Source organism: Dermacentor albipictus, chromosome 1 (assembly GCF_038994185.2).
Source record: "Dermacentor albipictus isolate Rhodes 1998 colony chromosome 1, USDA_Dalb.pri_finalv2, whole genome shotgun sequence".
NCBI classification, from domain to species: Eukaryota; Metazoa; Arthropoda; class Arachnida; order Ixodida; family Ixodidae; genus Dermacentor; species Dermacentor albipictus.
The window spans coordinates 254876164-254891362 of NC_091821.1; the positions used below are offsets into that span (position 1 = coordinate 254876164).

Below are 15199 nucleotides of genomic sequence, written 5' to 3' on the forward strand. Positions count from 1 at the left end.
CAAACTTTGGCAATACACGACGCATCTTCAGTGCCTCAAAAGCATGGCAGTGACATCTTAGATCAGACGGAGTATGCAGGTCTTCCTTCGATATAAAGTACCGTATTTACTCGCATAATGATCGCACTTTTTTTGTCAGAAAAATTGACGCAAATTCAGGGGTGCGATCATTACGCGGGGTTAAATTTTCCGCGAAAAAAAAAAATTTTTTTTTTTCGTCCCGCGTTTGCTGCGGGATGCGAGATTGCGGGTGCGGGACACCAAAACAAAAATGGCGGCTGGCGGAGCAAGCCGAACGCGCCAAACGCGATTTTTTTTTCTTCTCGTGAGTACATTACGTGCATTGAAACAGTTTCTTCCGTATCAGTGATGAATATTATCGTTAATATCGGCAAGTTTGCGGCAATAACGAAGCCATGTCCACTTTGAGGGGACAGAAACAGGTGGGCGCGCTTAGCTGCCAGTGACATAGAAACACATGACGGGCATGCTGCGGAAACTGCGGCATCTGTCTTCACTACTATCCTAATACGGCACGTTTCCGCTAAGGGTGGGCGAATATCTTAGCTGTGTTACAAGCGTCGGCGTATGAATAGGGTACACTTTTAACGTATCAGAGTAAACGTGGCTACTGTCATTGCCGCGCGCGATTTGTTGCGTGCTCACGAGTGCAAAAGCAGATGAAAAGAATCGAAATGCGCCTTTATTGTTTTTGTTGACATCAGCCATTACAAAGGCAACCCATAATAAAGGCAAGTTTGGTTGTACCTCATTTTGTCATGGAAGTGCGGAAAGTGATGAAAGTAATGAAATGAGGCATCTACTTAAGAATGTTTAGTGCGTGCAGGCCGCTTGGCTTGTCTTAAAGAGTCGTTCGCGTAGCATTCGACAGGTGGCAAGCGCGATCATTATTCGCTAGACTTAGCACACGATGTATGGCTGCGGCAAGTTCGGGGTGCGATCATTACGTGGGAAATAAAAAAAATCGAATTTTGACGACAAAATTTAGGGGTGCGATCATTACGCGAGTGCGATCATTATGCGAGTAAATACGGTAATTGGAGACATCTTCAGCGATGCCCTTCAGAAGATGGCCAACCTTATGTTCATCCGACATGCCCATGTTCACAATTCTGCACAGTTTCAATACTTCTTCAATGTAGGTTGTGCATGTTTCTCCAGGCAACTGTGATCTACGCGAAACCGTATGCTCAGCTTTCTTTCTTTTTGAAAGTAAGTCTCTGAAGCAGCTCTTGATTTCCGCAACGAACCTTTCCCACATTGTCATTGTGCTTTCGTTATTATCGAACCAGAGAAGTGCGGTTCCGGTGAGAAAGAAAGCAATGTTAGCAAGTCGCGCCGTTGCATTCCACCCATTGTGACCGCTTGCCCTTTGATAATACTTCAGCCTGTCGTCGACATCCTCATCAGCTTTGCTGGAAAAGATGCGCCGTTCTTTTTGAGGGATCCAGCAGATGACTTGCCTTGGGCGCTCACTGTCATCTTACATGCTTGTGTCATGGCTGCCACCAGCTGCATTAGGTTCGTTCATGCCTGTGTCTTCAGGCAGTAGTCCAAGCAAGTGCCAGCTTTGTCGGAGGGTTTGTAGAAGAAGATTGTCCAGAGCGGTTACGCAGGACTGTCCACCAAAGTTGTTACGGATGAGATGGATTTATTTACAAAATGATCAAGGGTGTGTAGAGATGAGATTGCAGGCAGCCGGGCCTTTTCTACCCCGCGCGCATTTCTTCCATCTCCTCTTCTTTGGCCCCGCCATGCAGTGTAACAATACATATATTGACGCGTGTATTCTACTTGGAAGAAGACGACGATGGGGGCATTAACGGACTCTATCTAGTGGGTGGCTGAGATTGGGTGAGGACGAAGAAGACGTGCCTCGGAGCATCCTCTTGCGGCGGCGACCAAGGAGCGGTTGTTGGAGGCTGGTGGTACGGCGGTGTGGCTGTGACGGGTGGTGGACAGCGGCGGCGTAAGTTATGGGATGCTGGTGATCTTGAAGATCGGCTGCCGGGAACGCCTGCCTGATTTCGTCTCGCACCACTTCGGCGATTGATGCTACGGGTCTATCCAATGTCGGTGTCAGAATCTTATGCACTTCCTCTCTGACAAGCTCTGGGATCAATTCACGCAAGGAGTTCTGATACTTGGCAGTCCCTGCGGCGGCATTGATTGCAGTGCTGGTGGACAGTCGATCGTACTGCCTGCATTGTTGATGAAGGGCCCGCTCATTAGCCGTAGCCTCATTGATAAAGTCAGTGACGGTGACTGGTGGATTCCACACAAGCCCCGCGAACAACTGCTCTTTTACACCTCACATGAGGTAGCGCAACTTCCTATCTTCGGTCATGTTCGGGTTGGCTCTACGAAAGAGGCAGGCCAGGCCCTCGGCAACCGGCAGACATTGTGACCGACTCATTAGGTTGTTGCACCTGTAGCTCCATCATCTGCTGGGCGCGGTCGCGTCAGTCGGCACTTGCAAAAGTATCTGTGATCTTCTGCCGAAAGTCATTCCATGTCGTCAGGCTAGCTTCACGGTTCTCGTACCAAGTACAGCCACTGTCGTCAAAGGCAAAATAGACATGGGGAAGCTGTTGCTGCTCAGTCCGCTGGTTAATCTGTGCGACGTGTTCATACCGTATTCACACGATTGTAAATCGACTCGAATGTAAGTCGACCCCCCCATATCGCATGACAGGAAAAAAAAAGAGAGAGAGCATACCCGAGGGCACATTCTATAACGAAAATTTATTAGTAGCTGACATGGTCACTGGACTACTCGTCTTCACTAGTGCTGCCATCGTCGTCGTTGCTGCGGTCCCATAGCGCGTTGTGGTCCAGCGAAATTTCACATTTGGCAAACAACCGCACCAGGACATCTTGTGGAACAGCAGCCCATGCCGAATGCACCCAACCACACGCAGCCGTCAGGGAGGCTCTTTTGACAGGTGCGGTTGGCGTAATTTCGTGGTCTTCTGCCGCCAGCCACTCGTACTCACGGCGGAGCAGGGCCTTAAACATAAGGCGAAGGTCCGGGCTTGTTTCATGACCATGTCGCACTTCAGTGGCAGGGACCGATCACGCATTTCAACGACGTACGCCGCAAGCTAGCCTGCAGCTCTGGAAAGCGTCCAGACTTCGGCATGTGGGAAATTTCTCACTTGCCGTCACAGGTGAAAATTTCGCTTCGCTGCAGTCGCCACTCTCACACCACCCGTTCAGAAACATCGAAATTGCGGCCCGCTGCGCAGTGGTTTGTTTCTTCGGCGTAAAGGATGGCAGCCCTCTTGAACGCTGCTGTGAACGAGTGCCGAATGATTAGTGGGCCTGGAGCACTCATGACGACTGGGGAAGCATAGAAGTAGCACGTAGCCGGTAGTCAAGTGGAACGCGGCGAACCAATGCCAGTGCCTTTCAGCAGAGAAAGAGAAACCTGCGAGTGGTATCTGCTCTTCCATGAACTACCGATACTCCCCGCAAGTGCTGCCGTTCTGAGGGTGCCGCCGCAAATGGGAACAGCGGCGCTTCCATCAACTATTGACCGCCCCCATGAGTGTTGCATGCACTGTAAAACTCTCAAAAATGTTGAAAAACCCTTCTGAAAGCGAACAGACATGCAGGATAGCGAAAAGATACGGGTAGGGCCATAGAGCAAACATAAAATTGTAACTACGTTGTAGCTCCCGTGGGTCTCGCTTTTTTGGCGGGGCCATGTTTTGGTTTCGATTGTAAGTCGACCCCCCAACTTCAGACTTTCAAATTTTAAAAAAGTTGTCGACTTACAATCCTGTAAATATGGTACTTACCACCACTGTGAAACATCACGTTCGCACTTGCCTCGACTGCCAGAGGCACAAGTCGCCTCCGTCGAAACCAGTCGGCCTCCTACAACCCGTCCAGATTCCTTGGAAGACCATTTGACCAAATCGGCATGGATATATTGGGCCCACTTCCTACTTCTACTGCAGGGAATCGCTTTGTTATCATCGCAACCGACTATCTCACACATTACGCTGAAATGAAGGCAATCCAGAGAAATACAGCAGCCGAGGTGGCGCGCTTTTTCATTGAGCATGTTGTGTTGCGACACGGCACACCAACCGTCGTAATAACATACCGAGGAACTGCATTCATGGCTGCACTTTTAGATCACGTCTTGCTGCTAAGTGGAACGTCTCATCGGAAGTCAACGGCCTACCATCCACAAACCAACGGATTCACAGAATGCCTAATCAAAACAGTTGAAGACATGCTCTCCATGTACGTGGATGTTGAACAGAAAAATTGGGACGACATCCTACCTTATATCACCTTTGCATATAACACGGCGAAACAAGAGACAATGCAGATGACTCCGTTCACCCTTGTTCACGGACGGGATGTACGAACGATGTTGGATGCAATGCTTCCACACGACTTTGACGAAACGGACGCCGATGTATTTACGCAACATACAGAAGAGGCTTAGCAACTCGCACGCTTGCGGATCTGCCAGCAGCAAGACTACAATGCAGGGCGCAATGATCTTAACCGTCGAATAGTCATCGATGACGTGGGCGACAGAGTGTGGGTTTGGACACCCATACGGAAACGAGGCCTCTCCAAGAAGCTGTTAAGATGATACTTCGGACCATATCGAGTATTGCGCCGACTCAGTGATGCCACGTACAAGGTTGTCCCCGATAGTCCCAGTTGTACGCGGCGCCGCACGCATTGTCCTGAACTTGTGCATGTTGTCCGCATGAAGCCGTATGTGAGCGAATAACTATGCGAGAGACTCTTATTTCCGCGAGTGACATTTCTGGTTTAGCATCGGGGCGATGCTCTTTTAGGAAGGGACAAATGATGCGTGTATTCTACTTAGAAGACAACGACGATGGGGGCATTAATGGACTCCGTCTAGTGGGTGGCTGAGATTGGGTGAGGACGAAGAAGACGTGCCTCGGTTCTGTTTGTTTTTAAACAGGTTGTCCTGTTGTTCTTGAACGTCTCCCTGTCTTCTGTCTGTGTTGTACTGCGACAATATATATACCATATTTAACTGCTTTTTGAGAATGAAGACGATTAAGCAAAAACAAAAAGCATGATTTATTTAATCTGCAGTTCATTCTGGTGTCCGGCACTGTTTGGGAAATGTACAGATTGTGGGTTAATTTACGTACGATATATCCAAGAAATTTCATGCATTCTTCAAATGATAACAAACTGCCACCTCATTTAGATTTTGAGGAGGCCAGAACTGAGCATGAAAGTGCGATATTCGCTGGGTCTGTTCTCCAAATACATGACCACTGCTTTAGGAAAGTGCATTTTAAGGAAATTAAGCTTGTCGGGCACACCCCCACTAAGCTTTCTTCAACGACCACTGACAGGTGCAGTGCAGAGAAATGAAGGCTGCAGTCTGATAGAATCTTCGGAGATTTATTAGTGGGAACGCACATATTCTGTCCATGAAAGCATGCCATATGCTTGAAAGGGGCCATGCCTGACGAGTTGGTAATGAGCTTCTCCATCGCAACCCTTCAGCAACAAGACCATGGGCCGCACTTTCCCTTTCCAATTTCCTTTTCCAAGGTGGTTTAGGCTGAACCAGAAGAAAACGCGCATTTCAAGCTTGACGAGCTATAAGTTAATGATTTAAATTGTGCTCTTCTAGAAAAAGGCTTACACCGACCTTTGTTACTTTCTTGCTTTTCAGGGCTTGGAAAGGGCAAGAAAAAAGGGAGAAAACGAGAGGCATCCTGAAGTCGTGGCGCTGAGACATGCACCAGTAAGGGGTGCAGAATAGAGCATGCCAGCCTTCCACTCCTCGAGAACCACTTCAGGATGGGAGATACGTTGAACCAGATGAAAAGAGGCGCGGAAAAAGCACCGACAAAGAGAGTCCGAGAAGTCGCAAGCTTCTGGAAAAGTTTGTTTCGTTGAAGGAAGGGAGTGCCCTTTATAGTGTACTTTAACTAGTCAAAGAAGTCGCTATACCTGAGGACAACTTTCTGTGGCTATGAAGGGAAAGCTACGGAGGCAAAGCGCACACAATTAAGTGAGAGCGCTTCTGAAAAGAGTCCCATGTTTTTGTCCATGTTAGTTTAAGCTGGGGAAGAGAAAATATAAACACCTTCTTATCAACAGTTAAATAAGACAAAACACATAACTGACCGAATGTAAAAGTTTACTAATTTTGCGCCTTTTCCCTTCCGTGTCTGGGTAAACGTGAAACCGTCGCATGTGGAAGTTGCGTCGCTTCAGCGTCTCTTCCAAGCAACTAAAAGCATTGTCAAACACTGGCGAACTACTTGGCGTGGTAACACATGTGCAAAAGCTCCGCCCCCGTAGCTTTCCCTTCATAGCCACAGAAAGTTGTCCATTAGTATAGACCGTTTTATTAAGGGCGCTGCCATTTTGCGATCACAGCACCGTCAATCGTCCAGCACCATGCTGGTATGAGGGATCATGCTGGAGGGTGCACTGTGAACGTGCTGTTGGCGACGAGTGGCATGTTTTCGTGCCTTCCCGAGAGGTGTCAACAAGTTGTTTGGATTGGGAAACCTCTTAGCGTGTCGTCACTAAGCATTTAGCTTCGATATAGCCGCAATATTGAACGGCAAAGAGCCTAGAGGCGCTCCCACAACTCTGCCAAGAATCGAAATAGGAGGCGAGTCAAAGCTGAACATTGTTGATACATAATGTACACATGTAACGTGTTATTATTGTATGTCTAGCCTTGAACTCTGTTAAGGTATCACTCAGGCGACAACAATCAGAGGTGTCTCCATGTGCCATGCAGTGTGCATCCCAATACAGGTAACTGCGAAGCTTCGCGGAAACGTGCCTTGATTGCGTTCATGCTCCTAAAATTTTCACGGTATGATTTTCTAAACATTGTTTATCTGGCACCCGGGCATCAAGCTCTACGAAATGAATAACTGTAAAATAATTCGATCGAAAGGGTTGTTAAACTTGGATAAAATGAGCAGTGGCTGCGATTATGCCACGATTAACCAGACGCATGCGATGCGTTCCAAGATTATGCGCTCTTAGGTCTCAAATGGTGCCTGTGCTTGCAAGAGCACCTCGCCTACTCAAGAGATCTGAAAAATGAACAATTACTCTTTGCAACAGCAACTTTACTTTCTGCAGTAATACAGTGCGCGATGAGCGGCGTTGACAGCTAGCCGGCAAGATTCGGAAGCACACAAGAGCCCATGTGAACTAGGGCTGGCCGGCACACAGTAGGCATAGCTTTGGTTACAGAAGAAAAAAGAACACACCTTCATTTCTTAGTCGGCACATACTGTTTTCATAATACGTCCTTCGTCAACTTCCCCCAGAACGTTGGTTGCCAAGCATGATAATCTTAGAACACGTTTGAACAGAATAACTTCATCCATTCGCAACAGTTGACCGACTTGAATATGCACCTTTCTTTCATATCTCAGTTCGATCATGGCTGCCGAGTTCAGACTTGGTCGCTGAGAACAAAACCTTCCGAACATACACTTGATGCATCAAGTCCTTTCTATTTATCTTGGCAATACAAAGCAGACGCTTTTCTGCTATCGCAGCGGCGGTGTCCACGAAGTCGCCGCTGCTGAAGGTGCACTTCACGCTTGCTTCCGAAAGTTATTTTTGCAGCTGAATACACCAGAGTGGTAGCTCATCGACCTTGAGTCATCTGACATCGCAGAAATCCCAGACAGAGCACATTAGAATCCGCACTAATTCGCAATTATACCGCTATCTTTTCAAGCTTCTGCAGAGAGAAAACAGGATCCGCACATACCAGTCTGAGGAGGAGAGCGGCACGGGACGCTGGTTCGAGGCTATGTTGCTCCTCGCCGAGAAAACAGTCTATAGCCTCACGGGTGGTGGGAGGGAAAAGAAGGGGGCAGCGGTTGAAACTAATAAAAGCACTTAAAGATCGTAAAGTAGCGATACTCACCTCCGCCTTCACTCCTCCTCATTTCTCCTCCATCTCACGCTCCCTCCTCGACTGTGGCGCCGCCTACACCACTCGAGCATAGCAGATGACCTTTCGCAGAGTGAATGCACGCATAGCAAGGTGGTGCAGTTTAAGCAGTGGCTTTGGCTTTCTAGCTTCGAGTAACTTTGTGTACAGCACAGAATTTCTATACGGGCAGTTATACAAATTCAGTGATGGCAGCTTTTTTTTCCTGTTTTGATAACTATTTTTTTAAAAGGTGTCTGAACGAGTGCTAATGCTCTGCCATGACGACTCCGAATGTATCGCGTGCGCTACAATTAGGTACGCAACATTTGTCAAGCGCGTCACCAAATATTGTTGCAAATGGTTGTAAATAACACATTTACGATCAATCGCCAAGATCCTGACCTCCAGCAAGCCCTCAGTAGCCTAAATAATCTGTGCCGTCCCTAACATGTGAATTCGCGGTGCGTATCGGCTATAACGTACAAAGGCTGACAGGGGGCACGAACGATCACAACTCTGTTAGTGCTATTATGTTTCTGGTGCCTCAACGTCGATAGAAATACCGTGGCCAATCATCGAGTCAGGACTAAAAAGAAAATCAGTTTTTTAGCATTGGTTCGCGAAGCGAGAACGTGATAACAGCGCTTCACTCAGTCTCGGACAAGAGCATGGTGGGCTTGAGTACATTTTTTCAGGTTAGTGACTTATCACGAATAATATTTAATCGTGCATTTGCTCGTCTGTTCATATGTGACGTACTTGTTTCGAACCGAGTTGCACTACACTCTTTAATGTACACCCTTCGGGTCACATCTTGCCACACAACAATAATCGTCATCTGTCTTGCTTGCATTTCCTTTCTTGAAAACGCTGTGCCTGCCACTTTCCTATCGAGAATGCTCTGTCATGCTAATAATGCGCATGCCGTTTGTGACTTGGAAGTACTGGCTCGCAGCGTTAAAGAAAGGAAATGCAAGCAATACAGATGATAATTATTGTTGTATGGCAAATATACACCCCTAGGCCTAAGGGCATACATTTGTTTCATCATCATCATCAGCCTGGTTACGCCCACTGCAGGACAAAGGCCTCTCCCATACTTCTCCAACTACCCCAGTCATGTACTAATTGTGGCCATGTTGTCCCTGCAAACTTCTTAATCTCATCCGCCCACCTTACTTTCTGCCGCCCCCTGCTACGCTTCCCTTCCCTTGGAATCCAGTCCGAAACCCTTAATGACCATCGGTTATCTTCCCTCCTCGTTACATGTCCTGCCCATGCCCATTTTCTTTTTCTTGATTTCAACTAAGATGTCATTAACTCGCATTTGTTCCCACAACCAATCTGCTCTTTTCTTATCCCTTAACGCTACACCCATCATTTTTCTTTCCGTAGCTCGTTGCATCATCCTCAATTTAGATAGAACCCTTTTTGTAAGCCTCCAGGTTTCTGCCCCGTACGTGAGTACTGGTAACAGCTGTTATACAGTTTTCTTTTGAGGGAGAATGGCAACCTGCTGTTCATGATCTGAGAATGCCTGCCAAACGCACTCCAGCTCATTTTTATTCTTCTGATTATTTCAGTCTCATGATCCGGATCCGCGGTCACTACCTGCCCTAAAATGATGTATTCCCTTACCACTTCCAGTGCCTCACTATCTATTGTAAACTGCTGTTCTCTTCTGAGACTGTTAAACATTACTTTAGTTTTCTGCAGATTAATTTTTAGAACCACTCTTCGGCTTTGCCTCTCCAGGTCAGTGAGCATGCATTGCAATTGGTCCCCTGAGTTACTAAGCAAGGCAATATCATCAGTGAATCGCAAGTTACTAAGGTATTCTCCATTAACTTTTATCCCCAATTATTCCCAATCCAGGTCTCTGAATACCTCCTGTAAACACGCTGTGAATAGCATTGGAGAGATCGTATCTCCCTGCCTGACGCCTTTCTTTATTGGGATTTTGTTGCTTTCTTTATGGAGGACTACGGTAACTGTGGAGCCGCTGTAGATTTCTTTCAGTATTTTTACATACGGCTCGTCTACACCCTGATTCCTTAATGCCTCCATGACTGCTGAGGTTTTGACTGAATCAAACGCTTTCTCGTAATCAATGAAAGCTATATATAAGGGTTGGTTATATTCCGCACATTTCTCTATCACCTCATTGATAGTGTGAATATGGTCTATTGTTGAGCAGCCTTTACAGAATCCTGCCTGGTTCTTTGGTTGACAGAAGTCTAAGGTGTTCCTGGTTCTATTTGCGATTACCTTAGTAAATACTTTGTAGGCAACGGACAGTAAGCTGATCGGTCCGTAATTTTTTGAGTCTTTGGCGTCCCCTTTCTTATGGATTAGGATTATGTTAGCGTTTTTCCACGATTCCGGTATGCTCGAGGTCATGAGGCATTGCGTATACAGGGTGGCCAGTTTTTCTAGAACAATCTGCCCATCCTTCAACAAATCTGTGGTTACCTGATTCTCCCCAGCTGCCTTCCCCCTTTGCATAGCTCCCAAGGCTTTCTTTATTTCTTCCAACATTACTTGTGGGATTTAAATTCCTCTAGACTATTCTCTCTTCCATTATCGTCGTGGGTGCCACTGGTACTGTATAAATCTCTATAGGACTCCTCAGCCACTTACACAGTATACATTTGTTTAAGAGTGTAGAAACGGTTGCACCCTTAGGGGTGTACATTTGCCAAACAACAATAATTGTCATCTGCACTTTTACACAAATGTACACCCTTTGAGGTGTATACTTGCCAAACAACAGTAATCGTCATCTGTGTTGCTTGCGTTTCCTTTCTTGAGGACCCTGCGCTCGCTACTTTCCTGTCGAGAATGCTCTGTCATGCTGATAACGTGCCTGCTGTTCGTGACTTGGATGTACCGGGCTCGCAGCGTTAAAGAAAGGAAATGTGAACAAGGGTATGGGTATTGTTGTGTGGCAAGATGAGACCCAAAGGGTGTAGTTCTGCTTAAGAGTGCAAAGTGCATGCATTGAGGATGGTTGCGCTCGCTACGAAGTAACATATGCGAGATATGACTTTAGTGAATGATGACAGCGCAAACAATTGCCGCACTGTGACATGGCCAAAATTGCGTTAAGTGATATGTTTTATAGAGGTTAAAAGGATATGAAACAGCATTTGAGTTGCAAGTTGATAGCTTATTTTCAGCATAGATGCTATACAGGTTTGCTTTTGCAGTAACAAGTCGCAGGAAGTGCATCTCACAGACATAGTGGTCGTAGGAACGAATAGTCGGATGAACGAGTGCGCGAAGGACTAAACGAGCGTGCGAACCAAATGAACGAGCACGAACGATCACTAAACCAGCCAGGGAACGAGCGGGCGATGGCATGCTTTCTGCACATGTTCCCTGAAGCCAGGAGCGATAGGTGTAATCTTTGTGGGGCGAGAGGGACCTTTGACCGCATAATATGGGAATGCCAGTACTCTTCTGGGGGAACGCAAAATATAGGTAGTAGAGACACCTTGGAGGCCCTGCTGCACAGCTCGGACTCTGAGCTCCAGCTCTGGCTCATCCAACTGGCTGAAGAGGCTGCTGGGACCCAAGACCTCCCAGCCTGCATCTGAGGCAGCAGCACCCGCCCCCTGACCTGTGTGTCGGGGGGTGGGTAGATCACCATATCTGTTGAACAATAAAGTTTATTCTATCTATCTATGCGAGTGCTCCACCGCCAAATCTCAACCTTCGCACACTTTAAAGCTCACGTGAATTAACATGTATGTCTCAATGATCTCTGATGCTGTGGCACGGAGACGAACGCACCATGTTACTTGGTTTCAGGAGAACATGCACGATTTTCATCAGTGCTTTTGTATCGCGAATCCGCCGGGTGGCTGCCAACAATGAACGTGAACAAATGAGGCAAACAAAGATATTCTAGCTAAAGAATGCTAGTAAGCAACCACAAAAGTCAATTTTCCGAGGAGCTTCTTTCCTAAGAGGAGATTTCATGATCGAGCCTGAAATTTTGTCAAAAGGACTGTCCTGTATCTTGAGAGTTTTGTAATCATGTTATCACAAGCAGCCTCGCGTGCCCGCGAGTTTAAGCTGGTTGGCATGAGAAACAATTAAGCACACCAAATATGACTATAGCACGTCCTCGTTGGTGTAAATCGACACTGCCGTAGCAGTGTTTGTCCACTGCATGAACCACCGCCACAATATAATCATCATGGATGTCTGCGAAGTGATAAAATCGGGGAGAGATTTTTACTCTCTTTTAGACTGCCTCTTTTCCTGAATGGATGTGCAATTCACTCTCTGTACGTGGATGTGCAGAAAAAGTTGTCTTTGCCAGTGATAGAGATGCAGCATCTCAGTGATGGCTTGCACAGCAGGAATGAAAAGCTTTCTTGTTATCCTTGTATGTCTCGCCGAAGTCATCGCTACAAACAGCAGGTGGGCAATGGAGGCTAGCGGTCTGCTTGAGTAAATGAACTTCTCGTTTCTTCCCATTTAATTAGTCTATTTACCATGGTACTTGGCAGCCTTAAGGTTCTTTTGGACCTATTGCAATGTAGACACTGCAATATTAGTTGGGCATGCCTCAGGCACGCACAGTCATTAACGAGTTCTATGAAATGAGAAATTTGCAGATTGCAATTAACACTGCCTGGGCGCAAACCTGCAGTATGTCTGAGGAAAACGTGGTGTCCCAAAGAGAAAAGCAGAGAATGACTCGCCTTGCACTTCATTTAGAATAGTATGTATTGAGCAAAAGACAGCCTGTTGAAGCAGTCTCCAGATTCAAAGGAAACATTCAAAATCAAAATTTTCTACCTATTTAGGACCAGCTGACTGCGGAGCTGACCATGCGGTTCATGGAGAATAATGATGTACTCTGCGCAGTCGGCACCCTCCAGCCCTCGAGTGAGAATTTTATGGACATCTCCTTACTCAAGCCTTTCGCCGAGCACTATGCATGCGACATCAAAAGCGTTGAAGTTGAGTGCAAGCTGGTAATGAAACTTCTTCAGCGCATCAAAGCTGAAAGGAAATGCAAGATAGAGACACTGCTGCAATTGGTGACTGTCTTGGGAGGATATAAACTAGCCTTCCATGAACTACACAAGCTAGGTGTTATCGCCGGGACGACACCGGCATCGTCATCATCTTGCGAGTGCACTTTTCGTGCCTTCGAAGATTGAAAACTTATCTTCGCAGCAAGATGATGAATAACCATCTGAGCGACCTAGCTGTGCTTGCGGTCGAGCGATCTCTTGCCACTAAGATAGATATTCAGTGTGTTGACATGTTAATATTGGTGCTGCGCGCAGTAATGGACGTATGCGTCTGCACGAGTATGCCAGTATAATGATAGTCCATCGTATCTTTGCGGCGCCTTTGCGGGAAAATTCTGCGGCATGGGCATAGGACTGATACTTATATCAGTATTAGAACACCGGCTTGACCATCGAACAAATCCTGGCTGTGTTTTTCTTGTGCTGTCACAGTGCAGGCGTTGGCATCTGTGGTTGTGACGAAACCTTCCTCTGTCCTTGTCATTGCTTTGAAAGTGACTCGATATAGGGTGCTGTCTGAGGCCATGTTGGTGGCTTAGCTTATATAGTGAATAGTGTATAGTTGGAGAGCTGTTATTTGCATTTGTGAAATATGCTGTACTGTATGGCCAAATACGACACTGACTCAAATGATTATTGTGTGCTATTTTTGCAGTTCTCTCACCTATTTGTTTTGTTATTCTTTTCCCATATACCTTTTGGTTATTTTTGTTCCCGCTTCCATAGTTTAGAATCAGCCGGTGCCACAAGGGTTTATTAATTTTTTTTTTGTAATCTGGCATGTATTTACTAAAGTTAGAATTTATATGCACATTGCTCAGATGTTTTAGTTCTCTATCCTGTTGTGAAATATGCTCTTTTGAAGCTATATTGCGATCTAGTAAAACTGATGTTATATTGTTGCTGCTGGGTATCCATTTTTAAAAATTTAATTCTGTTTTATGTGTGTGCTTTACCATGTATTTAAGTTTTCATTTTCTTAGCAGAAGCACTGCTGTGTAAATATGCTAAATATTCATTTATAGTTTACTGTGATGTTGGAATATCTTATTCACACTGGTGTGTTTAGAAGGCCTTCAGCCTAGCTAAACATTCTCAAAACACAATGCATAAGTTCCCCCCCTGCCTCCCCCCCCCCCCCCCTCCGTGTGCCTCCCAGTAAAAAAATCCTGGCGACGCCCCTGGCGTACACCCTCTATCTCGCCACAGTACGAGCAGCGATATGCCTAATAAGTGTACTGGCAGGTCTTCAGAGCTTTTTCGGATGTGCCTGTGGCATTTTGTGCCCTTAAGCGTAGTAAAAGACATTGCATTTATTTTAAAGCGATACTTTCTTTGCCTCTAACTTCGACTTTCCCACTGCTGCTGCTGCTGACTGTCACACCGCGTCAGGGGGTGGTTCGGAGCGTATGTATACATGACAGGAGCGAGTCAGAAAGGAAAATAGATGCAAGAAACTTGTTTGGACCCCACTGCGTCGAATGTGCACAATGCCCTCTGGAGCTCCCTGGGCGTCGCCACATTAGCCTCTAGACAGCTGTAATTATCCGTGAGCCCCTCAAAAGCATTGCAGAAACTGCAGCGCTTCCCTTTCTACTAACGTGGGAGTCCAGAGGGGCCGTAGATAGAACTGTAGAGAGGAGGGAGAAGAGGCAGTTCCCATATAAGCGGGGTGGGGGAGGGGGGGGGGAGGTGATGTGAGAAGGCAAGGAAACCCTACTACAGCGGTTGCGGGGAAACTGAATAAGCTGAAGTTCAAGGTACAGTACAGTACGTTCCTGCTATTTCTGAAAAAATAAACACCATGCAAATATATCAAGCGGACAAATTGCACAGGGCGAGCAGAAGCAGAGCCGCATCAATTAAAGCGCACTGCAGGCTCCAGGCGACACTACGAAAGCGGTCGACCGTCAAATCAACACTTTTGTGCCCGCCGCGATAGCTTTGCAGCTGTCGCATTGCTGGAGATCGCGGATTTGATGCCGACCGCGGCAGCCGCATTTAGATGAGGGCAAAATAGAAAACGTGCACTTAGCTTTTGGGACACGTTAAAGGACATCACGGTGTGAAAATTAATCCGGAGGCGTGCCTGATAATCCGATTGTGGTTTTGGCACACACAGCCCCATAATCCAATTCAAGTTTAATACTTCTGCCACGATGCGATGTGACATGTGAGG

At 46.6% G+C, this 15199-nt stretch overlaps 1 protein-coding gene across 10 annotated transcripts in view; it reads left to right on the forward strand.

The window, feature by feature from the left end:
- The window catches only part of LOC135901595 (uncharacterized), a 543147-nt gene that overhangs the window by 90718 nt on the left and 437230 nt on the right, over window positions 1-15199 (forward strand). For all 10 annotated transcript variants that reach the window (XM_065431427.2, XM_065431438.2, XM_070531170.1 and 7 more), the window contains exons 4-5: window positions 5717-5788; window positions 12787-12868. In XM_065431427.2, coding sequence (XP_065287499.2) covers window positions 5717-5788; window positions 12787-12868 — 154 coding nt within the window. The remainder of the gene's footprint in view (window positions 1-5716; window positions 5789-12786; window positions 12869-15199) is intronic.